This window comes from Oculina patagonica, chromosome 6, assembly GCF_052425735.1.
Source record: "Oculina patagonica isolate OP01 chromosome 6, crgOcupat, whole genome shotgun sequence".
Taxonomy (NCBI): domain Eukaryota; kingdom Metazoa; phylum Cnidaria; class Anthozoa; order Scleractinia; family Oculinidae; genus Oculina; species Oculina patagonica.
This window is the reverse complement of record NC_135763.1, coordinates 2,214,624-2,239,768: the sequence shown is the minus strand read 5'-3', so window position 1 is coordinate 2,239,768 and position 25,145 is coordinate 2,214,624. Positions and strand designations below refer to the sequence as shown.

At 36.9% G+C, this 25,145-nt stretch overlaps 1 protein-coding gene across 2 annotated transcripts in view; it reads left to right on the top strand.

Moving 5' to 3' along the window:
• The window catches only part of LOC144656070 (serine-protein kinase ATM-like), a 55,642-nt gene that overhangs the window by 2,792 nt on the left and 27,705 nt on the right, over nucleotides 1-25,145 (top strand). For both annotated transcript variants that reach the window (XM_078516290.1, XM_078516289.1), the window contains exons 4-28: nucleotides 197-370; nucleotides 1,107-1,278; nucleotides 5,642-5,798; nucleotides 6,336-6,440; nucleotides 7,030-7,106; nucleotides 8,456-8,519; nucleotides 8,977-9,040; nucleotides 9,674-9,761; nucleotides 9,927-10,034; nucleotides 10,396-10,594; nucleotides 11,581-11,645; nucleotides 12,353-12,559; nucleotides 13,298-13,390; nucleotides 14,476-14,563; nucleotides 15,125-15,274; nucleotides 15,851-16,015; nucleotides 17,216-17,344; nucleotides 18,193-18,291; nucleotides 18,747-18,963; nucleotides 19,473-19,612; nucleotides 19,874-19,909; nucleotides 20,437-20,519; nucleotides 23,956-24,111; nucleotides 24,473-24,545; nucleotides 25,007-25,064. In XM_078516290.1, coding sequence (XP_078372416.1) covers nucleotides 197-370; nucleotides 1,107-1,278; nucleotides 5,642-5,798; nucleotides 6,336-6,440; nucleotides 7,030-7,106; nucleotides 8,456-8,519; nucleotides 8,977-9,040; nucleotides 9,674-9,761; nucleotides 9,927-10,034; nucleotides 10,396-10,594; nucleotides 11,581-11,645; nucleotides 12,353-12,559; nucleotides 13,298-13,390; nucleotides 14,476-14,563; nucleotides 15,125-15,274; nucleotides 15,851-16,015; nucleotides 17,216-17,344; nucleotides 18,193-18,291; nucleotides 18,747-18,963; nucleotides 19,473-19,612; nucleotides 19,874-19,909; nucleotides 20,437-20,519; nucleotides 23,956-24,111; nucleotides 24,473-24,545; nucleotides 25,007-25,064 — 2,967 coding nt within the window. The remainder of the gene's footprint in view (nucleotides 1-196; nucleotides 371-1,106; nucleotides 1,279-5,641; nucleotides 5,799-6,335; nucleotides 6,441-7,029; nucleotides 7,107-8,455; nucleotides 8,520-8,976; nucleotides 9,041-9,673; nucleotides 9,762-9,926; nucleotides 10,035-10,395; nucleotides 10,595-11,580; nucleotides 11,646-12,352; nucleotides 12,560-13,297; nucleotides 13,391-14,475; nucleotides 14,564-15,124; nucleotides 15,275-15,850; nucleotides 16,016-17,215; nucleotides 17,345-18,192; nucleotides 18,292-18,746; nucleotides 18,964-19,472; nucleotides 19,613-19,873; nucleotides 19,910-20,436; nucleotides 20,520-23,955; nucleotides 24,112-24,472; nucleotides 24,546-25,006; nucleotides 25,065-25,145) is intronic.

The window sequence follows — 25,145 nt, the reverse complement described above, 5'->3', positions numbered from 1 at the left end:
TGCTGTGGTGAACGACATCAAGAGAAGTGGGCACTTAAACAAACCACACAACCTACACCCCCCCCCCCCCGCCCCATACACTAGTACCCTGATTCCCAGGGATTCTGCTGTATATAACCTTCAAGCTATTCCACAATCGACCCCCCTACTTGTATAGCACTTCAAACTTAGAGGCGTGTTTATGTTGTTCTTTCAGGTGGTCCTCGTCTGAAAGGAGAGGATGTAGTCCTTCACGTTATGTCAACTCTTAAGGAACCCAAATATAAATCATACTCTAGCTTCCATATTGGTTTGGAGTACTGCAAGCTCCTGAAGAACATCCTATCAGTTCCAGTCCATCAGAGTGATATAACTGCCAAGACATGGCAAGGTATTGTCAGATGTGTATCTCACATACCAGTAACTAGTATTGTAATATGTCATCATCTTTTGTGGCAATTAGGGGTTTTAGATGTGTAATTAGCCACATTTAAAAGATCAAAGTCAGACAAGAGATGCTTCCTGCTGTTCCTAGTTTGACAAATTGGGTTTAAAAGCGACATGAGATTGAACAAGGTAGAGAATCTTGGAGAATTTTTTTAATTGTCAAGTACACAGCAAACTGCAAACTAGATCATGAAGGAATGAAACACGATACCTGAAGCTATGATGCAATCGATCACACTAATACATGTAATTAACCATTTTGATAACAAATCAAAACAACACAATGTTTTCAGCTTCTATTATTGCTCTCCAAAGGGCACTGCACAAGGGCAGCCACCTATTTCAAAACTTATTGAAAACCCTAAAAAACACACCACCCTCTAAATAATTTGGATACCTTATTATAATTTGAAGCAAGCAAATAATAGGCCATTTCTGAGTTACCCTTTGCCTCTGTTTCATGACGAGTTTACGTGCGAAACCATTCAATATGAAAATGAGTTTCTCCTACAGGTCCATTTTCATGCAAATCAAACTCATTTTCATTTGAATTGTTTTTCGCACTTACACTTGTTTTGAAACAGAGGCAAAGGGTAACTCGGAAATGGCCTATTGTTATATGTGTCAATAACAAATCAACAATATTGTTATTTTCAGTTGTTTTGTTGCTTTCTCTTTAGATCTGATTGCTACCTTTGCATCTTATATTGTGGAAAAACCCTCATGGTTTTTGAATGAACCGAATTTGCCGGCAAACATATTTTATCTCTCAATTGAGGGTGCAGCAACTCTCTACACCGTAAGAGGAAGCAAACACTTTAAATTTTTTGAAAAAACATTTAAAGAGATCAGGTAAGTTTTTTTGTAATAAAATTTGAATGTGTGTGTTGTTACAGTTATTTCTTACACACCACTGGCCGCCACCTGACCTTTATTACAAACTCAACAAAACCATACATGTACATCCTGTATCACAGGGAAAAAGTGCAAAGCTAATTGGCAAAGCTAACAAAAAATACCGCACCAACTAAAAATCTTAGGGCGGGTGGGTGGGAGAAGGTCAGCAATGGCGGACGCAACAAAAACAACTGCCCACCTGAGGTCACATGACCCTTTCCCAAGTACCAGCGGTGTGTGACAAAAACATTTTCCACTTATTTCGTTTCACTCAGCCAGTGGAAAATAACACTTACATGTAATAGTGATCGCCAAAGTTCTCTGAAAAGCTATTACTGTACAACACAGTTTTTGACAGATACAGTAGCTAACAACTATTCACCAAAGTGGTGGTGGGTAGTTAACAATAATTCTATGAGCATGCGTTGGTAAAAAGTCAACAAGGCCCGTAGTGCAGAGTTGGCTATAACCATCTCATATTCAACATGTGCAAGTAGAATAATTGTTTTATTAAAAAAGATCAAAAAGTTTTGCAATATTTGAGCTCCCCAACTGTTTTCATTGGCACGTATCAGCCAGGCGGTGTTGGACACGACTCGCAAAGCATGCCGGAAGAAATTTTCAATTGCACTTATTATCGTCTGATCGCCGATCTGTAAACATCTCCTCGCGGTGCGAAGATATTCCAATGCTGAAAAAAATATCGTAGGAAATCCATATCAAATCTTTCGCGAGCCTAGTAGCACCTATAGATGATCATAGATGCGTATTGCTGGATTCATAAAGGCGACATTTTACGGCGGAACAACTCATATTTTGAATTCGAAACATCGCGGCTCGTCGACTATTGAAAATATTATTCGATTCTAGCACGTTTGTGATCGAAGTAAATGGGCTAAAATTGAAGTTATCTTTGGCGCTTTGTTTTTCAGAAATGTCGAGATATGTATGAAGTACGTCGATGTACTACTGGCCAACGCAGTTCGCCCTATCCCCGGCCCTATCGTGGTTTTTGATGGATTTTCGCTGGGTTGTTTTACTTGGAGGGCCCAACAGCCGTTTTGATATAATATGCCGAGTATCGGCGAAACAAAATAATGATATAAACACTTAATATTCGTCTCCTTGAATAGATAGGTGGAACACATGCATATTTCTCGTTCTTCGAGCGAGCTGCGCGAAGGATAAGTGGAACACATATATATTTATCGTTCTTAAAGCGTGCTGCGCGAAGGATAAGTGGAGTACATGCATATTTTTCATTTTTAAAGCACGTTGCGCAAAGGATAAGTGGAATACGTGTATATTTTTCGTTCTTAAAGCGGGTGCGCGAAGTATAAGTGGAATTCATGCAAATTTCTCGTTCTTACTAAAGCGTGTTGCGCAAAGGATAAGTGGAATACATGTGTTTTTCTCGTTCATAAAGCATGTTGAGCGAAGGATAATTATTCGTCGACTGCGGGACTGCAGGAGCATTATAGTTCAACTGCTTGCAATCGCTCCGACATGCCGAATATCGGCCAAACAAAAGGATGATATAAACACTACAATAACAAAAATGGCAAGTGAACATTAAAATATAAATACCGTATTTTCTCAAATAAACGCCCCCGGCGTTTATTTCAAACCTGGCTTCGTGTACCCGGCGTTTATTTGAAGCCGGCGTTTAATCGGGGCCCGGCGTTTATTAAGGGACTGCAATTTTCTGCCAATTTTTCAGATTGATTTATTGCTACCGATCTTCAAGACCAAGGGGCAGTTTGTCAAGGCGAGACGATTTTTCTCTTCGTTCTGCCCCGAAAAAGTGTCCCTGCTGGGTATCCAAAGGTGATTATTTCCCAAAGGTGCACTATTACGGATTGGATAGTGTATGTTACAATCGAGATTTGTGATAAACAGAATCTATTTACTTGTAAGCTTAACCTCAAATAAACGCCGGGACCTCGAATAAACGCCTCCGGCGTTTATTTAAAAACTAGCAATTTTGACCCGGCGTTTATACGAGGCCGGCGTTTAATCGGGGCCCGGCGTTTAATCGAGAAAATACGGTACACATCAACAGGAGTACCAAATTAAGCCCTTGTCCTGTAAGAACTTCGACATAAATCACACCATCAACTCCCGCAAAATGCCGCGAAATGGAAGAGAACTGAGTGACATATCAAGGAAAAACCCCCAACTTCAAGTCCAAATTTGACCGTTAAATCGGCGGGGCCCGCCCGGGCCCACCGTACTTTTCTTAAAGTTCAACTATGGAACTTAAGTTCTATGCAAAAATAATGTACAGTACTGATCCTTGTTTGTCAAGAAATGAGCAAATGTTCATCGACCTCGAACGCTTGCACCAAACAACCCTTTACCATATGGCATGATTTCAATCGACTAGTTTTGAGAGAAAAATCACTTCCCTTAATTCAGAACTTGACAGATGACTGGCCTAGGTATTATTCTTCCAGCTCCAATAAAATAATCCGTAACAACCTTTAAAGTTTCGCCGGAATCGCACGAAGAAGATGAGACCTTCTCAAAATCCTGCGACAAAATTGTCCGCCATTGCTTCCACCAAGGTGACAAATGATTGGTCGAAAAATGTCACGTGAACCGTGTCCAACACCGCCTGCGTATCAGCTATCATATTTGTGTCAATGGTATATAGGCTTGTATACCATTGCCAATCACCAACACAGGAATTGCAATATACCATTGCTAGTTTTTAACCCCTTCACTGCCGACCCCTCTGTACCGCTCAGTGCCAAAGCTTACGTGCATAATTAATGAGGCAACACAGCAGAGCCGAATGAAACCATAAATAACTCTTAAATAATTGCATAAACATAACGACAAGGACACATGGTTTTAAAACTGTATTGAAACATTTGCTACTAGCTTATTTCAACATGGTTACCTCCATATTCGATGAAAAAATCAGAATTTTCAACATTTTACAGCTTTCGAAAGCCTTCCACGATCGCTCGATCTGCATATATTTTTCCATAACGCTTTCACCAGCGGATTATTTTTCTGCTTCCCAAGTTCTCCACTTAACATCTTTTTCCCATTTGGCATTTAAATATCTCATATGTGCGCTGATATGACACGTCTAACAAATAATTTCTTCGGCCATGAAGAAGAAAACAAGATGGCGGACAGATTACAGTCATAAATTTCGAAAAACCGAGAGGCAAGCTTTCGGAGACTGATGACGAGTAGTTACCAGGCTACCAAAAGTCTTTTTGGGTCACATCTGCCGACGGCTTTTGAGTTCAGTGTGCCAGGGTTTCAACTGTGGTCTTTATTTTCTTGACGTACTCAGTACGTCATATAGGCACACGAAGTACCAAAATCATGACGTACTCAGTACGTCATAGAGGCAGTGAAGGGGTTAATAATGGTGAAATTAATAATGACTGTCACGAAGCAGCATGCTAAATATCCATTACTTGCCATTGGTGAGGTGAATAGCAAAGGATATCTGGAGTTTGAGTAGCCAATCAGTGTGTGCCTAAAACACTATCCACTGTTTTAGTACTGTATATACTAAATGTAGAATAACACTTTAACTAATGAACAATTTACGTGTAATTTAACTTCCTGTGAGCTAAGTTCTTTAATATTGTTTTTCCTTGCATACCACTGGTTGTAAATCAAGCAACTCCCAGACTGGCCAATTTTGCATAATCATGGCACCTGTCCTGTGTCATATCATGTTTTGATGACTTTGAAGGGCCTAACCCTCAAAATAATATTCCCTGGCCCCCATCGAGGGCTGGAACCCGGACCGCTCGATCTGGAGTCCAGTGCACTAACCATTAGGCCACACTGTGAACATTGTGCTCTTGGGCAAGACACTACTCTCATATTGCTTCTCTCTACCCAGGTGTAAAAATGGGTACCAGCAACATAATGCTGGGGGGACACTGCGGTGGACTACAGGGCTGCAAATATTTTTTTTTTACTTGAAAGGATGTCTTACTAAACAACATCATGGTTGGTCAAAACAAAATTTTGGTCGGACATCACTAAAAACAGAAGGTTTTTATTTTTTATTCACTGTTGCCGTAAAATGATTTACGATCAAAAAATTGTCCGGACATCCCCCCATTTAGAGGGGAGCAGAAATATTCGTAGCTGCTCAATGCTACAGAAATCAGGATAAGCTCTGGCAGTAAGGGCTCAATGGCTCGAGTCTTTCCTTCTGTTGATATACATGTATAAACTGTAGTTCTAATTAGGCTCCTGCTGTTTTAATTATAAACCTGTTGGTAAAAAGGCTTTATATTTCATTAAACTAGTTGTTTTTCCCTTTACATGCGTGAAGGAGTGATAGTCAAAGCCATCAAGTTGAATGCCTCCTTGATGCTCTGAATGCATTTGTCAAGTCAAGTGCAGAGGATTGTCGAGGTCAAGTCTGTCGTCTAGGAGAAAGTCTTTTCCCACTTTTGCTTCAAATATGGAAAAAGCATCCACTTGTTAAGGTACATTGTACACATTGTCTTGTATTCTCTTCGTTAATTTGTCTTTAAAAGGAACATTCACTCTTACGACAAGTTGACATTGAATTGTTTGAAATGATGCCTTAATTCCAAATTTTTTTAGGAAAAGGGAGAAATAACATTAAATAATAACAGAAAGTGGAAAAGATTATTGCTTATACATGTAATTTTCCTGCATGCCATCTTTTTGGTTTTTATGACTTTTAATTGTTGTTGCTATTGTTAGGAAGCAGAGGATCTTTTGTGTGAAATAATTGGAGAACCATTGCACATCACAAGATCCAAAATGGCTGAGTGCTGGAAATTTAAAAGCCATAATCTTTTCCATTTTTGTTTCCATTAAATTAGATGTTATTTCTGACCTGTCCTAAACATTTTTGAATTTAGGCGTTGTTTCAAACAATTCCACATCAACTTGTCATAAGACTGCGAGAGATCCCCTTTAACAGTGTTAATAATGATATACCAGTATGATGTGTGAGTGCATGTCAATGTAACTTTTTCAAACTGTTCCTGCAGACTCATCTGATACAGTTTATGAGACTGCAGATTTGTGCTCATCACCCCCTGGGAGCTCATGACGACGATGAAGGAAGTTGGAGTAATAGTGTCAATCACTGGAAGGTATTGATGTATTCAAAATACCTTGAATGTTAAACTAAAGAGGATGGTTAAGACTGGTGAAAAGTCAAATAATAACACGTACAGGGGAAGGTCTGACCCTGAAGACCAAAGGTGTTTTGTGGTCTTGATGAAATGCAAGGTTAATTAACTGTTTAGTTCAAAAGATGCTGTTTATAACACAACTCAAACCTAACCGGGACTCCATTCGAGCAATAGTATTTGTTTAATTTTTATTTTTGCCCTCTTATTATGTTTTGGCACAAACATACACTGCTTTAATAGTCGTTTTAGTTTACATTTTGTACATAAGTTACCTTGATGATAGCATCATGATGACACCAAAAGTCCAAAATACAGATTTTGTTGTTCACTTTTGCTTGTCTATGTTTCAAGCGAACCATTACTGATAAGAATTTGAAAAAAGTTTAGGCTAAAATTGTTAACATGCACAAACTAGGCAGGAATTGACATTTTTGATAAGAAAAGGAAAAGTTATATAAACATGATAAAAAATTAGAATGAAATTTTTATATTTTTGTGTAATCAATCAAACATTCAAATATTTTACATTGTTGTGGTGTCTCATTAGAAATGCCTCCAGAGATTGTATGAAGCAATTGTTGCTGATATTGATCAGTTAAAGAACAAGGTATTACGAGGTTCCAGGTATGAACATGCAATTAATAGTGTAGAATTTTTATTTTATTAATCTTTATTTTAGCAATTCACAGTGATGATTTATATGTTGTGGTTCAATTTTATGCTTGGTACAATTTGTATTTTCCTTTGTATAGAGCAGTTTTCAATTGAGTGTCGTAAAACCAAAACCAAAGTAATTACTCTGGCCAATCACAAAGGACACAGACATTGCAGGGAACCAATCAAAACTCGAAGCAAATACATGTAGCACGAAGCGCGGGAAAACGTGCGCGAGCAAGTCATGATTGGTTTTGGTTTTACTCCTGATTGGCTGAGAAAGTGGCGCGAAATATTTAAGCCAATCACTAAGCGTAGTAATGCAAAACCAAAGCAAACGCAATTCACTTTGGACACTCTAGTGAAAACCGCTCTAGTTATATTCATATATTACCATACACCAGAACAAAGGGAAAAACCAATTTGTACCAAGGGAAAAATTAATCCTCTCAATTTTAGAAGGTTTCTACTTTCTGGTGGTGAAAAACTTGTGACCTAGCTGGTTGAGTAGTTCAGATCTTTCTTGGTTGTTCTCAATTTGAAAGAAAGAAGGCTTTAAATCCATGCACAGTATAGTAGTATACATTTATACATGTAGCTGGCAAAATGTCACCAACTTCCAGCTCTTATTAAAAACTTTACAGTGTAACTTAGTTTTTGTTATGTGAAAGATCTACCAACACTATTGTGACCATTTTTACTGTTACAGTGGAACCTCGATTTAATGAACCACTATATAATGAAGTCATCGAAAAAACGAACGATATTCTTCACCTCGAGTTGAAGTGAAATGTATGAAACAGTACCTTGATGTAACAAAATCCTTGTTATAATGAACACAATCCAGAAACCCAAACGTAAAATATACCCTGATATAACAAATTAAAGTTAACACACGACAACAGATGAAAGTAGAACAGACAACTTCAAAGACATATGTCCATATCTATGTGGATATTAGACATAAAAGTAAAAATGTTATTTTTGGCAGTTGTTGAAATCAGTAAATGCTGGCTAGTCAACATAACAGCTTGAAAAACAATTATTTACTTTACCTCTATATAACAAACGTTTTGGTTGTATTTCTGCAAATTCGTTATATCAAGGTTTTTGATATAACAAACAAATTTCCCCAGCCCTTGGCACTTGGTGGAATCGTATTGTTTTGAACACAATCAAAGTTGTTAATTATTTGCTTGATCGATCGCGTCATTCAATCTTAAGGTCTCAGGTTTCATCTCCTCTTGTTCGCTGTCGCTCCAGTAGTTTTCCTTGCATGTCAGTCTTGTCACCCTAGTAATGTTTATTTCTGTGCACAGTGCTAAACTAGATCCTGGACTTACTTCACAATTCATTGAACTTGCAGCTGATGTTTTACATCAGGTACGATATTTATTTTTTATATAATTATAGTTATTTTGCTAATTTTATTGACAACAAAAATAATAACATTGTAATTGTAATTTATTTACACATGTTACACAGAAGAGTTTAGGAGCTCTTTAAGACATGTTCATGCAACGAAGATCAAATTGGAATTTGGAGTGTTGGTTTTTGTGGAGGAAGGAAAACCAGAGAACCCAGAGAAAATACCCTCAGAGCAAGGACAAGAACCAACAACAAACTCAACCTACGTATGGCACCAGGCTGGAATCGAACCTGGGCCACATTGGTGGGAGGCGAGCGCTCTCACCACTGCACCACCCCTGCTCCCCATAACACTGGAAATGAACGTTTATTATATTTGAAAAGACTATATATCCATGACCATTTTCACCAGTTAAATATGGAAGATGAACCTGGTAAGCAATAGTATATATAACAATTTTTTACTTTTCAGGTGTTTTGGGCACAAACAACATACCACTCTGTAAATTCTATGCAAGATGCTTCTGCTGAACCAGGTTGGAGTTATTTGTTCTGATTATTACCGAAATCAAAGCTGTAATGTAGTTATGTTTGTTATCCTGAAGAAAGTGGTTCTAATGTAACAGTTTACATCTTTGGAATATATTACATGTACCGTATTTATTCGAATAAGCGCCGCGTCCGAATAAGCGCCGCCCTCGATTAAGCGCAGCATTTGGGACAAAAAAGATAATAAGCGCCGCCCCCGAATAAGCGCCGCTGTCCCGAAGTGACGCTTATTTGAGGAATTCCGTTAAACTAGTTACAGCACTACAAAGCAAATCTAAAACAAACTTTTTTCATAAAAACGGATGTTTTGCAGTTCAATGTTATTGTTTTACGGCTTGCCCATTAGTTCTTCTATCCAACATTCTTGCAATACGCAGCTCTGTAAATGTTGTGAAGGCCGTGAACTTTGCCAAGACAGCTAGTGCTACTTCTTTCTTCAGCGAAAGACGAAGACTGACAATCAAAGGACGCTATCTTCAATTACTGAAATAAGCGCCGCACTTGAGGCGTGAAAAATTTAATAAGCGCCGCGGCGCTTATTCGAGTAAATACAGTATGTGGTAGAATATACTCCAATACCACTTTTATCATTAGTATTAACAAACATTCTCTCATTAAAGGGGCAAAACGCCAGAAAATTGAACTTGGCTGGCATGTTGCTAGAGACACACTGGAAAACAATTCTGAAAATTTGGTTTTGCTTTCATGGTAAGTTCAATCACCCGGAATCACAATATTTTGATGTTAACCAGTTCCAAGTTTATAATAATGATGTAAAACGAATTAAGTTGTCATTTGACAGCAAACTGTGCCATGAAACTAACTATGGTCAAAACAATACAAGTCTAAAAAAAGTTGCTGTTGCTTCCCCAGGTTGCAGATCTTAGCTGCATTATTTGTGAAACATCCATCAAGTCTCCCAGCAACTGAATTTCATCCTTTCTTTTCAATCTTACATCAGCTGCAAACCAAGCATAAAAGGTATTGCATTAAAAAGTTAAAAAGGAGTTGTTGTGTGATTAACAATGAGTTCTTCATTGTTTTGAAGAGGAGGGGCTGCCCATACTGAGCAAGATGCCAATATTGGTTCTAGTGTTTATTACACAAAGATTCAGGCCAATGGGTTAATATAACAAATCTATTTGATGTTACTAGTCAATACAGTTGAAGTGGTAAGTGGACACCCTTGGGACCCGTTAAAGTATCCATTTACAGGAGGTGTTTGCTTATGGAAGGTTAAAGATGTTGTTTTTTTGCATGTGACTGGGACAATAACTTAGTGCCCACTTACAGGAGTTGTATGTTTGTGGAGGTTAAACTTTTGTCCTTTAATTGTTCTCAGACACGAAACCATCTTATCCTTGCTGAGATGTATTGAGGTTCTTGTGCAGTGTTTTTCACAAAGAAAAGCAAAGTTGGACTGTCAGGTTGTTGGCTCAATTAATCCAATCCTGAAGCAGATTTGGACGTGTACATTACGTGTTGTTGGAATCAAATACGTGACTGATTGCGGCTTTGCTCTACTTTCCACTTTACTTAAGGTAACAACTTGAATTATATTGGTGTACATGTATCACTATGCATAGTCATCACTTTAGTTAAGTGCCGAGTGCAACATAATTTTCAATATTTTAGTCCTAAAGTTTATTGATAGGAAATGCAGAGGTTTTGTCAGAAGCTTAAGCTACTTGCAATCGGTTGTCATTAGGCTCTAGATTTCAAACGTTTATGGGGCCATGTTTAAACATACCTCCTGACTCTGCAAGGGGAGAAGGATGATTCAAAAGTTTCAGAAATAGGATTAGGACAAAGTATTAATTGCGGAAATATGTGGCTTAGGGGTAAAGTAACCTTAAGCGCTGAAAGGTGATGGGGGTAGTACAGTGACCAAATGTCATTTAGTGGGATTTAAGGCTATCATTACTTCCAGTGAATAGAAAACAAGTTCCTTTATACTGATTTAAACTTTAAAGGTGATTTCTAGTCTGTTCTGCGCAGTCTTAAGGTTTGATTTATTTTTGTTTTGAAGTCATTAATACCTAGTGCTCATGAAGTGTTGTAGTCTGATATAATTATAGTTCATTTTGTCAGGAAAGCTCCATGGGCTGAGACGTTGGTTTGAAATAATGTTGACGTTTTTCTACCCATTGTTGTTGGTTTGCAATGACATTAAATGAAAAAGCTTAGGTCATCTTGGAATTTTTGACTGACATAAACATTGCAGGTGGAGATACCACAGTACAGACTCGAAATCACCTTTAATTTCTGCAAAGTTTTAAGAAAGCCATCAAGACCTTTTTATTTTTAAAAGCTTTTTAATTGTACATTTCTTTTTATAGTCATATACATTTTAATCTTTTTTAGCTTGTGAATTTAAATTTTAAATTTTTAGTTTTTTTTAACTATATTGTAATGCGCAATTAAAAATTTTTAAATTGATAATTGCGCAATATAAGTAAATTATTTATTATTATTATTATTATTATTATTATTATTATTATTATTATTTATACCCTTTTTTCCACAGGAACATTTTGTTCCTCCAGATCCAGACATGTTTCGTGTTATTCTAGGAAGTGGTACTCCATCAAGGTAATACATGTTGTGTGCTTTAAACTTTCAAGCAGAAGGAGGCAAGCGTGGCCGAGTGGTTTAGGGCGCTGGTGTTGTAATCCGGTGGTCCCTGGTTCAAGACCTGCCCTTGCCACTAGCTGGATTTGTTTCTCGGTTGTCCCGAGTTCAAATCCTCGACCACGCTTTGTATATAGCCAACTGGTCTGCCTCCTGCCAGTTGGGATTTTTAACCTTGTTATGTTCATTTAAAATTATTTGTTTCCTCCGTTTCAGTGGCATGCCTGTAAACTAGCTATCTCGTTGAGATATGAAGCTAAGTGCATGACCACTATAAACATATATTTATTTTTTTATTTTTTTATGTTAGTTATATAAGCAAGTATGAATAGGCTCCACAAATTGAGCTAAGTTGTGAGCAACCTGGAGGAACAAATCAGTGCATCACTGTTATTATTCTTGCAATACTTTCCTTTATTGCCACCCGAGCTTATAATGTGAAATTCATGAATGTGCTAGCGAAACATAGCTTATTGCATTAATTGACAAGACTGTTAATAGAAATGGTTTGGCCACTAAATGGTATCCCCTTTGTTATACCAAGTGTGTCCAGTGTCCTTTTGTTATATTTACTGTTAAGATAAAATATTAGTTAGGTGGTGCTGGGGCATTAATTGTTATAGGTGTTTTGTGTTTACAAGTGTTTGTATCTGTTTTGCACACTTCAGGTCATCGTTTGAATTCCTAGCCACCTATTTGCAACTGTACTCTTTGCCAGAAAACTTCCACCCTGTATCACCATTGGGACTTCCTGAACCAGATACAGGGTCCTATCCTTTGCGTCATCAGCTTTTCAACTGGCTGATGCCAGTAGATGAGGAAGGTGACGGTGCTAATGAAGTACTGGCATTTTGGGCCAGCAAAAATTCTAGCAGGTATTAAAAGAGATAATTATGTATAATATTGTATCTCTACAGTTATAAGATCTGCTAAACCACCCGTCCTATGGGTTAGCCACCCCTTAAAAAGAGTGTGCACCAAGTCACAATGTTTTCCAGTCAGACTTGTAACTGATCACGTTTTACTAGTTTTGCATCTTCTAGTCTCTTTTTTTCCCAGGAAGTTTTTGGCAGCAATCTTGAACAACTTTGAGGTTGTTATTTGTTTTCTAACTTAAGTGTAGCATTTGTTACAATCTCTGTTAGTCAGGTGAATGACCAAAAAACTTCGAAGAACACCACTCTCCAAATAAATTCATCATCCCTCCTGTAACTTATGCCCTTGAATATTGCTAGAGGGTGACATTGTACAGTGGAACTCCGATATAACGATATGCCAAGGGGGCAGTAAAATTATATTGTTGTATCGAGGAATCATTATATCGGGGTTCCGTCCCATACATTTTACTTTTGCCGGGACATAACATATTCATCGTTATATCAGGAGTATCGTTATATCCAAGATCGTTATATCGGGGTTCCACTGTAGCAAGTTCTTGAGGCAACCTTGCAGGTATGGTGGGGCTGTCCTTAATTAGCCTCAATGGATGTAAATGTCTGACTTTATTAGCTAAGACACTTAAGAAATGTGTTCCTGTGTGTCTTACCCTTCCTGCTCACTGTCGGCATCTTTTTTATGTGCCATAATTTCTGGTTGACTATTTTCTCTCACAGGCTTCCAAATATGCAGATAGTAGCTGGTGTTCTTGTGTCATTGACACAGAAATTCTCCACAGCAATAGAAATAATTGGAATGGAGCCTACAATGTAAGTGATTTAAATATGGTCTTAACTGGGAAGGAAATGTCAGACAAGTAGCAGCGTCCTGCTATGCTACTCTAACAACGCTAAGGAAGTTAAAGAACATCCTGCCTTTCCATATCAAAAAGAATTTGGCACAGGCACTGGTCCTAAGCAAGCTATATTACAATGACATAGTATACCATTCACTCCCAGATTATTTAATGAAACGCCTCCAGAGAGTGCAAAAGGCTACAGCTAGCTTTGTACTTGGTAGATTCGCGTCATCCGATGACATCCTTACAAAACTCAAATGGCTTCCCGTAAAGGAACAACGCGAAATGAACCTACTCAAGGCAACCCACAAAGCTCTTCATAACCCGTATTGGCCAAGTTACTTGAAGCTTAATGTATTCCAACACGAACGATGCCTAAGATCCAGTAACAGCATTCAATTAGAGAGGTCCCTAATTAATAATACTTTACAGGACCAAACTGCGAGCCTTTTTAACACATTGCCCAGCAACGTGAGATGCTGCCAAGACTATAATAAGTTTTGTAAAGACACCAAAAACATTATTTTTAAGAGAGTTTTAGAACATTTGAATTTTTAACTTTTTAGCATGTCTTAAGTATTTTTTTTTTGTTTTGTTTTATATACTATAATTCACATAATTAGTTCTTATATCGTTTTAATACAATTTTATCTCGTTTTCATGTAAATATAAATTCTTAGATATTTTTTAAACTTTTACATCTGTAAATTTAGTTAGGATCGGGCAGGCGAAGAGCCACTCTGTGGATATACTGCCCGAAGTGCCATTATTATTATTATTATTATTATTATATGGTCCTTATTCATTCCGTACTTTCCAAATTGTAAACAGTAATCTTTCCTTACAAAGTCCAAAGCCCTGGTAAAAATTATTTTTCTAGTGTCTTTACAAAAGGGTACAAAGTCTGGGCAACACCTCACATTACTAAGTAACAAAGTAAAAGGACCCACAGTTTGGCCCTGTAATGTATTACTAAACAAAGATCTCTCCAACTGAATGCTGTTAGTGGATCTTAAACATCTTTCGCTCAAAGAATACTTTTTGTCTTCATGTTAGGAACAAGCCATGTGATGCATTCCCTCGAGATATGGATGGGATGCTGGTCAAGATGGAAGAGGTCTACCTTAAGTCAACATTTGATGAGGTTTAGCAAACATTTTGTCATATTCTTTCACTTGTTTTTGGCTCCTTGATGTGCTGTTACTTCCATTACGGTCCAACCAGTTAACAACCACATGTTAACTTCATGTTACCGACCAACCAGTAATGTATTGAAGGACCTACGTTTTTCTGAATTTATGGTCTAAGTCAAGACTACTCTCAGCACTCACTGTTAACCATTTGATAATTTTTGACTGCATGGTTTTCCATTTTACATCTTCCTGTCTGTTTAACACTTTTGCAAGATGGTACGGTACAGCAGATTTCAACAAGGTTTTGTCTCCTGATCGTTTCAAATGTAAATATGTAAATGGAAATGGATATCCTATCTAATTATAGCTTTTGTAAACAAGATTGAATTTTGTTTTATTAGTTTTCGTATACTGTGAAAATGGTAATCGCTATCTTTAAAATATCTCTGTAATTTACTTAGCTTTCATCTACACTGTAGCTGCATTTTAAAAATCTAAATCCAGTCATTCCTAAATTGTGGTCTATTCAACAAATCATGCTTTCATTCTCATAACCTCCTTCATTTTTCAAGGAGAATTGTCAGTGGCAGAGTGGAGACAAACTGGAAAGGAAATTGTCAAGACAAGCCATGTACAATAGAAAGATTGAGTCTCTTTGCAAGTTGTTGTGTGACAGACTGGCTCATACAGCTTCCCTGTTGTGTCAAACACAAGAGATTCAGGTAAAATAAAACACCAACAAACTTGCTTTACAAGAGGTCAATATAATTACATGTATATTACAACAGGTAATCATTATCTGCCAGTACAAATATTTTGGCCATGTGTTATTGCTGTCATCAATTGAAACAGGTGATGGACAGAAAAAAAACATAACGTTTAAATTAAGCTGTCCGGAGCTTGAGTGAAGTATGTTTAAACACTGAGAAAGAAAGCAATGAAAAGGAATTGTTTTGTTTTCTCTCTGGGGGCTTTTCTCTACCTAGGCACAAAAACCGTGGAAGAATTCTCAGTGATGACATATCCATTAGCTGACAAAAAAAGATTAGTGGCATAGTCCCTTGTGTCATATTTCATGACAGTGTTGTAAAAATGCTTCATAGTGATGCCGGGGTTATTGGACATTACACCAGTTTTCTTAAGAAAAGTATTCACTACTGACAGTTCTTTCTTCACTGCTAGATGTTTTGATTTAAAAGCTTTCATTTGAGAGTAAGTTGCATTCAGCTGTTTGTGTAAGCCAATGAACATTTATTTATCATAGTATGCTTTATGTTGTGACATTATCTCTGCTTCAGTATTCAGGAGGCATGTACAAAGATCGATTGGTGTCATTTGGTGGCAAAATTGAGAGTGTTATCAGGTTCTGTAGCTTGGTATGTGAAGTGATGGTGTATTTGCTGAAGAGCAACTCTCTGACTCAAGAAAAAGTGAGAAATCTACCAGTGATTAGAAAACTCGGAGTGAGTATAATGGTATTTTTGCTTGTCATGTTTAAAACCTTATAGTAGGATGACTATATAATAGAGACCTTTAGCATCAGGTTTTTATGGAAAACTGCAAACTAAAAACTGCACTTTGCGCTTAGGCCCTTGCAGTTTCAGGTTGGCAGACGATCAACTTGTTTTCTCCCACCATCTTGTATTTTGTCAAATCAAAGTGCTTCACTTTTATTGCTTAAAAAACGAAATAATTCTTTGATTTGTGTTTAACAATCTAACTAGCACACTGTGAATTTATTCCACTCCCATATATTTCTCTGCTGGGCATCTGTTGACATGATGCCGAGACCAAATTTCATTTCTGCACAAGTCATTCCGGAATGAGTTCATCCCGGTTTTCACTCCAGAATGGAACTTTCGTTCTTGAATGACGACTCATTCTCTTAGCATGTAAACACAAAACAACACTGCACCTCATGAACCCCCATACGGAGGCCACAGATTAAACTCAGAGTGAAAAAGTGTAAAAGTATTTCCTGTTTAGCTCAAAGAAGTAGCCCTATGGTCAAATTGCTCATTAAAAGTGCAGAAATGGTCATAAATGGGACAATAAGATGTTTGCACAAACACATGCCATCTTTGTTTTTGATCTCACGTGAAAACCACACACATGAAATTGCCTCGAGCTGGTCGACTTTGTCATGTACATGCAGAATGAAATTCCAGAATCATGTAAACCCGACCTCGCACTTTTACACTGACATTGTTAACCACTGACATACACAGGTAAGGTGAGGTTTCGATGGATACCTGAGATTATTTTGCGGTGGATAGGAGCACAAAAGGCGAAGAAAAGACCCAGCGAAGACAGCCTCCGTCAAAATGCAAGCAAGTTTTTGCCTTCGTGGAAGACAGACTTTCCATGGATTGCATTTTGAAATAGCGCGATGTTCTACTTTGTGTAAAGAAAACCAATTTTGTCCAATTTGTCATTGGTTTTTTTCTCAAGTTTTTTGGTAAAATAATAAATAAAGAAATAAAACCCTGCTTGAAAGTTCTGGCTAGTAGAAAATTGGTTTTGGCTAGTGAAATCAAAGCTGTCATAAGCCACTAGGCTAGTTAGCAAAAACGTTAGTCTTGAGCCCTGACTGCATCCCCTGCATCCACCTGTGTGGCTGTATAGTGAGGCAATAGCTTACTCTGCTAATGTTAATACTGCAGAACTTGTTAAAGAAGGTGACTAATGGTGTCAGTGAGATAGCTGTATCTGATGACATGGATGTGATTACAAGAATGGAAGTCTGTTCAGGTGTCATCACGGAAATGGAAAAAATGTTCACCATGTTATCTGTAAGTACACTTTTAGTTTGCTTAATCCTTACGGTCTTCCCTTAGCTCCTTCCCTGGCTCATTGACTGAGAAATAGCCTATGAGAAATCCCTAAGCTCAAAGAGTATGTTTATACATAACACATGGTTTATCCTCTTGGTATAATAACAACTGTTTACCAAAGTGGAGGTGGCTAGTGGTGGACATTTACTGAGCCGCTTCATGGAGGTAAATATCCACCACTAGCCACTGACACTGAGGTGAATACCTTATTGTTACTTATTTTCGCGGGACTTAATATTCGCGATTTTCGCGATTTTCAAAAAATCGCGAAATTAAAGACCCGCGAAATATGGCCGTTCCATTTTCGCGAAATTAAGTTCCCGTGAAAATAAGTAACAAGAAGGTAGTTGTTTTAGTATATACTAAAACAGTGAGATAATATAGCATGAAAGAATGATTTTTGATTAGTTTATTCCCTTTAAAGATTGCAATTTTCTCGCACATTTTGCTCGGAGGGGAATAGCAAAGGATATTTGGAGGTTGAGTAGCCAATCAGCGTGACAAAAACGCCATCCACCATTTTAGAACATACTAATTTTGGATGTATGGAACATGGTTAATGGCACTTTAAAATTAGGAAATCAAAAGACAGGAAACTTACTGGTGTTTGGTCAGTACATTACTTTTTGTGCTTTTGTTCGTGCTTACACTATAGTTTTTATCATTCATGTAAACTATGGTAAAAGTGGCCTTATATTTTAGTCTAGTAGGAAGGTGGGGTTCCCATGCACCAATATGATATATTTTTCTAACTTACATTTTTGTAATTCTCAGGACGTGTTGAAAACAAATTTGTTTGTTTGCAGGCAGAAGCGAATTCCCCTGAGCAGTTTGTTGGTGTGGTTTTGAGAGAAAAAACGTCATGCTCATTTATGAATGATGTTCTTGGCATTTATAGTGGAGAGGTAATAGCATCATGTTTCTTTGCAGTGCATTTCTCATCATGTCTTAAACATGGAGATTTATGAGGAACATTTTAAATGGAATACTGTTAGATTGACTTTTCACAGTTCTGAGTTGTTCTAATTGGCATGAAGTATTTCAAAGTTTTTTGTCACTTTGTATAGAGTAACACTCACTTTTAATAGCCTATTTTCAAGATTAATCTAAAACTTTGTTATCAAAGTTAAGTATTTGTTTACTTTTTTTACAGTTTCAAACATTGTTTGTTTGTATTTGTTTTGGTTTGAAGTTTTCAAACAGTCTCATTTTATTGTTCTTGGTTTTATATTATGATAATAAATATTTGAGAAAGGGAGTATTTTTAAACTGGTATGGACAATTTTAAACGAAACCAAATTAAAACCATGGCATATGTATTACTCATAAAAATGTTTTTGTTGCACCACTTATTTTATAGTGGGGAGAGTCTATATCAGCAAACTGTAGCCGGCTTGATGTCACAGAAAAGAGTTTTCTCAGCCAAAGCACAAGTAAGAGTTTCCTGAACCAAAGCACAAGTGTGATGTCACTTGATGAAATGGATGGTTTTGATGATTTTGAGTCGGAAGTATCGTCAAGTGAGGAGAACACACAGAGAACACACAGTCAGTCACAGAAGAAAAGTGTTAAAACTGGTAAGTATTAAGCAAGCAAAAGGATCTTTTTTTCTAGATCTTGGTTCATCTGCCAAGAGAACAAGAGCCAACAAAAATGGATGCTCTCCCAGGCTTGTTAGGCTTCAGATGACCTTATTTTGTCTTAAGGATTATGACTAGGTTATTGACTAAGCCTGCAGTTAAGATGACTGGATATTGACCAATGTTTTTTATTGCAAGTTTATAGACCAAGATGTAGTCGAGGTCCATAATCATGGAAATAAAGGATGAGGGCATTTTTCAGTAATCTTGACCAAACATGTTTGGTCAATAAAGAAACCAGAGCAGAGGCAGGGCAGGGGATCCCAAGTTGGCAAGATATAGCTCCATCTTGCCAGTGCAGATAGCCAATGATGGCAGAGGATTTGGTTGATGTTTCTCATCTGCTGGGGTAGCCACATAATAAACATGATTAAAGCATAATCTACACTGAACTCTAGTGATTTTGATGCCATGGAACTTACGATTGAAAAATTATTTATTTTCAGTGCATTCCACACTTAGAGAGTGTTGTGCAAGGTTTCTGTGCAGCTGGTCCATGCAGGGTTGTGATGAACTTGCCACATGCTCTGCTGATCCTCATCCAAATGAAGTCAAAGGGAAGGTTGTCGAATTCCTGAGTTCAGAGGTAAGGTTTATTCCATGTAAGATGTTCCAAATATTGTGTAGCATTTATTGACTTTATCCTCGAGATGGTTTTACATCAAGTAGATCTGGAAAATAGAATGCAAAGAATAAGATATTTTGAGGGCATTGTCATGACAAGGTTCTAGCCAGAGTTGTGACTGTACCATGAATACTTTTTCTTCTCAATGCATTTGCAGCAAATTTTATTTGTAAGCTCAAGAATTATTATCCAGCAGCCGTACATTTTTTTATTTATTTATAGGAGTTCACTGTGTCAAAAGAAGATGATCTTAAGTTGGTATGTATTCTTACAAAAAAGTAATAAGCTGTTACCTTCAGAGCAGATTAAAAAGTAACTAGAGCTGCAACAACGTTCTCATTATGTCATGTACTAGCTGCTTCTGTGGCAGTATATTTTAGGGGTGTTGAATGGCCCTTCAACAAACACACATCTTGCGGAATCTTAGTCAAATTATACAGTTCTAGATGCCTAGAACTCTTTTGTGACACACTGGAGTTTTTTTAGAAGGCTTAGGAAGTCTAGAGCGTGTGAAAAAGAAATGTTAGTCTCACTGTCTTGCAGAGTCACGAATGTACATGTTTGCCACCCATATTTACTGTAATGCAACTGCATTGAGAAACCTGATGTGGGATGTTTTTTGCTTGATGCCCTGATTCTCTTTTTTGTGTGTATGGAGCATGGTGATGTGAACATGAAGTTAAGCACACAAGTGACAACTAACAATTCTCGTGTTACTTGAAGGTTATTTAATTTCAGCATACAGTGCTTGTGAACTGTACTTTCCACTTTCTTCTTTAACACAGTATTTTACAGTAGCTTTTGCCTTGGCATCTAGCAAAAGCCATCTGCCAAGCTGTCACCTAGAAGTTCTCATGGATGTCTTAAGGTAGGTACAGCATTTGAGAATAGTTTATCTTTTAGTTCGAATTTACTTCACCTGTTATCATTCTTTTGATGAAAGACTAGTGGTAAAAATAAATGTTTAAATAAAGACTGGTATGGTGCTTCGTTCATCCAGTTGTGGAAAACCTTGTTGTGCAGTTATTTTATATTTATTTTACTTTATTTTATGAATGTTAATTTATACATTTCATAGAATATTTTCCAAGATACTACATGGTAAATATACTTTGCAGAACAGATCACCTTGTAGTTTTTGTGTCGATTTCACAGGGTTAAATTTTTTTTTTCACTCCATTTCAGAAGAGATCACCTTTATGTATTTTTAGGCGAGGACGTTAGTCTCGAGCCTTATGTTATGAAGCGATAAATCGGATTGGGTTTACAACGGGCGATGGGCGATGGGCGATGGGCGATGGGCGATGTGATGATTCGAACCGAGGGGGATTGGTAACTAAGAATATGGCTTGAGATTTGTTTTCCTCCGCCATCTTGGTTTATATTCGGTCGCGCATTTGAGACTTTTTCGCAGCCAGAAGCCTTGACTCGAAGTAAGATTAGTAGCTGATATTTTTTTGCGCTCACTTACAAACATATTGAGATATCAAAGAACACAAAAACCTTATCGACACACCGAACTAAATTGTGGTTTACGAGCTGGGAGTCAGCTGGTGAGTGCTGTTTCGGCATACCTTTACCTTTCAAGACTGAAGTTGAACTGGATATAAAGCATCAAAAGCAATATAAGCAGGGCTAATTAAACATCTGGATTGATATATTTGTGGTCTGAACTACTGGCGACATTGTAACCTGAGCTTTAACTGAAGAGGAGAAGTGCAGAAGAATATATTGCCACAACTGCTGAGGTGAGCTATCAAAAATTTATATCAGTTTGCTTGTACATGTACTTTATTGAATAAAATAATGGACAAAGTATTTATGGGATCGAAATAACGATTTTAAAAGGCTAAATATCTGCTAGATGTTGTTATATTTAATTTGCTGGAATTTAAAGATTACTAAGCATTGAGAGAGCTTCATTCGCGATCCCTTCTGTCAACAGAACGTTTTCGTATACTACTCCCAGGGGGGTACTTGCAGTATACATGACGGGGAGGTCCGACGTATTTTTTTCGGTTGAAAATTTACACCCTCGGTATTTTTTTGGGTCAAGAGATCTGTGATATATTTTTTTAGGTCTTAAAGTCTGTTTTATTGAATAAATCAGTATAGAGGTGCTACAATAGGTCTCGTACTTTTTGGGGTAGAAAATTTTGATGTCAGGTATTTTTTTGGGTGTAAAATTTCAGGCTCATGTATTTTTTTGGGTTCGCAATATAAAGCTCCGTCGGACCCCCCGTCATGTATACTGCAAGTACCCCCCCTGGGATACTACTAGGTCCGATTTCAACATTGATTTTAATAATGGTGTGCAAAGCAGCAGTAAATATAAACAAGTGATTGTAAAATATAGATACAAACAAACTTATTTCAGGCTTTACCACTGATAACAGAACTACAATTGATCACATTTATACAAATCTAAATAAATCAAGAGGCCAAACTGGTGTTCTCAAGACACACTAAAGTGACCTTAAAGCTGGGTGGTTTAACAGCAACCAAAAGAGTATATACATTTTTGTAGGCCATATATAATAACTAGTAAATGATTTAAGAAGCATGGTGTACATGTAGAAAGATGTGTTTCAGAAAAAAGAAAAATTTAAGTAACTACTTATGTTGCAATAAATTGTTGTAGTTAATCAGTCTTAGTGTCTAAACAAATATGTGTAAAACAATTATTAAATTTTTAACAATTGATTCTTTCTTTTATTATGCTTACAGAACAGAATTAAAAAACAACAGAAAACATCCAAAATACAGTTTGAATGTGGCTATTGCATTGGAACTGCTTTGACTGGAACTGGTTATTGGCCTCTATTCTGTCTCTATGCAATATATAGAAAGCCCAATCCTCACTATGAATGGCAGATATATTTAAACAAAACACAGCGAAAACCATTAAGCAATAAAACCTAAGTTAAAAAAAAAAACAAACTGTGTAAAACATCTCTGGATTTGGTACTGAAAGATCCTTCAATTCAAATTCATCACTGGCAAACCACTGTATCAACTCTACTTTGTAGACTCCACATGTACTGTATTAAGATGTTGGACTTATTGGACTTAATACTTGCATCACAAATTGTACAGAAAGTGCAAACAACTTTCAGCCCCATTTTAATTTAACAAGAGTAAATCAAGATGCTATATCAACTTTACTTCCTGGAAACTTGTACTTCATTGCACTGCATGTTTTACCTTTAAATGACATTACGTTTTTGGACTTACTGCACAAAATTTACATTACAGATTGTACAGTCAGTGCAGACAACTTTAAGCCACATTTAAAAAAGAGGCAATCTAAGTACATTATTTCAAGACATTTTATTCCTGCCAAAGTTGTGGAAGTTTCCTCGCTGTCTAGTAAAGTTACAAAATATGTTGCCTTCCATTGTGAAAAGTCGTGATAAAAGACATCTTATTAGAGTTGTACGAATTAAATCGTGCCAATTTTGTGATCAAAGCAGCTTACAATTTGCCTTTTATTAATTACAGTAACATTGGCTAGAAACTAACCTTTCCTTGGAATGCACAACTATAAACACCACCGGAAACAAAGTACTGTATTTTAAAATTTTATTTACCTGACAGACCCATTTCCCCCCTTTTATAGCAAATGTCTCAGTGTCTCAACTTTCGACTTACAGTGAGGAGCCCAAAAGGGCGACCACTTTTAATGTATTAACAATTTTCCTTGCACGAAAGAATGTGAATTAATTAAAAGTGGTCACACATTTGGGCTCCTTGCTGTAAATCACACATCTTTTGGACTCGCATTTTCACTCAATAGACATTTTTGGCTTTGTCAGTGTAAATTGCCCATTCCAAAATCACATGATGCTCCCCAGATAACTTGTTTTAACTATCTGAATACCAAGAGAATTTTTCTGAATTTGAAAGGAGTGATTCTCAAGAGTGATGTCACAGTCTGAAATAGGACAACAAAAAAACGAAGCCCGAAAGATCTCTCTACTGTCTTGCTTTACTGGAACGTCCTCGCCTTAGTATGCATTGCATACCGGTTATTTAGACAGCTGAGGAATTCAAGCTACGTACCAGGCCAGACTAATTTAAGTTATGGGAAAAATTCAGAAAGAGTTCACAAATCATTACCTTCATGAAGTACCAGACAAGAAAAAACAATAGACCATGCGTTTTTGTATCGATTTCACAAAGTTAAATGTGTGAACCCCATTTCCCTGGAAAGGTGATGAAATCTTACCAGGATCATTTTGTATTATGTTACACAATTGTTAATATTAAACTAATTAGTACTCTTTCTTTTCTTGGATTTTTAGACGAGCCATGTCAAAGTATAGGAAGGATCAGAAAGTCTGTTCTCAAGGACTTAACCTTTTGACGCAGCTCATTCATCATTTAGGCGACCAGGAATACCCTGATTTAAGTCTTCAAGCATCAAGGGATTTTGCAACACATATTTTAAACGCATTTTGGTGAGATGAGGATTCCATATCTAATATATGTTGTGGTTTAATTTTGTTTTTGGTTTAAAATTTTTCAAACCAGTTTGGTTTTTATTTTTCACTGTCTCCTATTCATTATCATAATCTGAAACAAAGGGAAATAAAAATCAAACTGGTTTGACAAATTTTAAACCAAAGATAAAATTAAACCACAACATATATATTGTAGTGACCGGATGTCTCCTTGTTTAAACCAGGCCTTTTTGTTAATTTGTGACAGATACAGTATGTAATACATACCATTGATAACATTTAGGCAAAGTCTGCGTGGGAGTATTTTAGTGTAGATCCAGCATAGCCCTAAGGATTTTATTTAATGTATTTTTTGCAGGACCTTAAAGGATGCTCAGTACTCTCCATTTGTAAGGTTACAGCTCGCAAAATGCATGGAGACCTTCTTAAAGGTTAATATATTGATGTCTTTAACTTACTAACTGTTTCTGTGTTTTTTTTCGTGTCTTTTCATGTTATTTCATTCTCAATGAATGTAGTTAAAATGACGAGATTTAGTTAATGGTTTTTCTTGACTTTCTTAACTTCTCCTTCCGTCTGTGGCATACACACATAAAGTTTGCATAGGAGGAAAATCCTTTATTCTCTAAAATGACCCAATTTAAATTAACTTTAACATAACTTTTGAAAGAAACAATGGACGTAAAGGCTCAGAGATATCCTGTTATAATCCGTAGAAATAGAAATGCAAGGCAAGGCCTGCATTAATCAGATTATAGAATTACCACTTCTTTTGCTAGCAATCTCAGAATCAAACGAACCCAGTATTTTAGCCAGTTGTAACCACCCAGTAAGGTCCATAGCAAACCATTTTGTCACACAGGGTAGTAATATTTGTAAACTTTAATTTTAGGTCGATCCTGAGGAGAAATGGTGTGGGATGAAGCAAGTTAAGAAAGACAAGGCAGGAGGTAACACAAATATATTTTTAGTTACAGATATAACAGTTACGAAGATGATTTGTTCATCAATGACACGAACATGGGACAAAC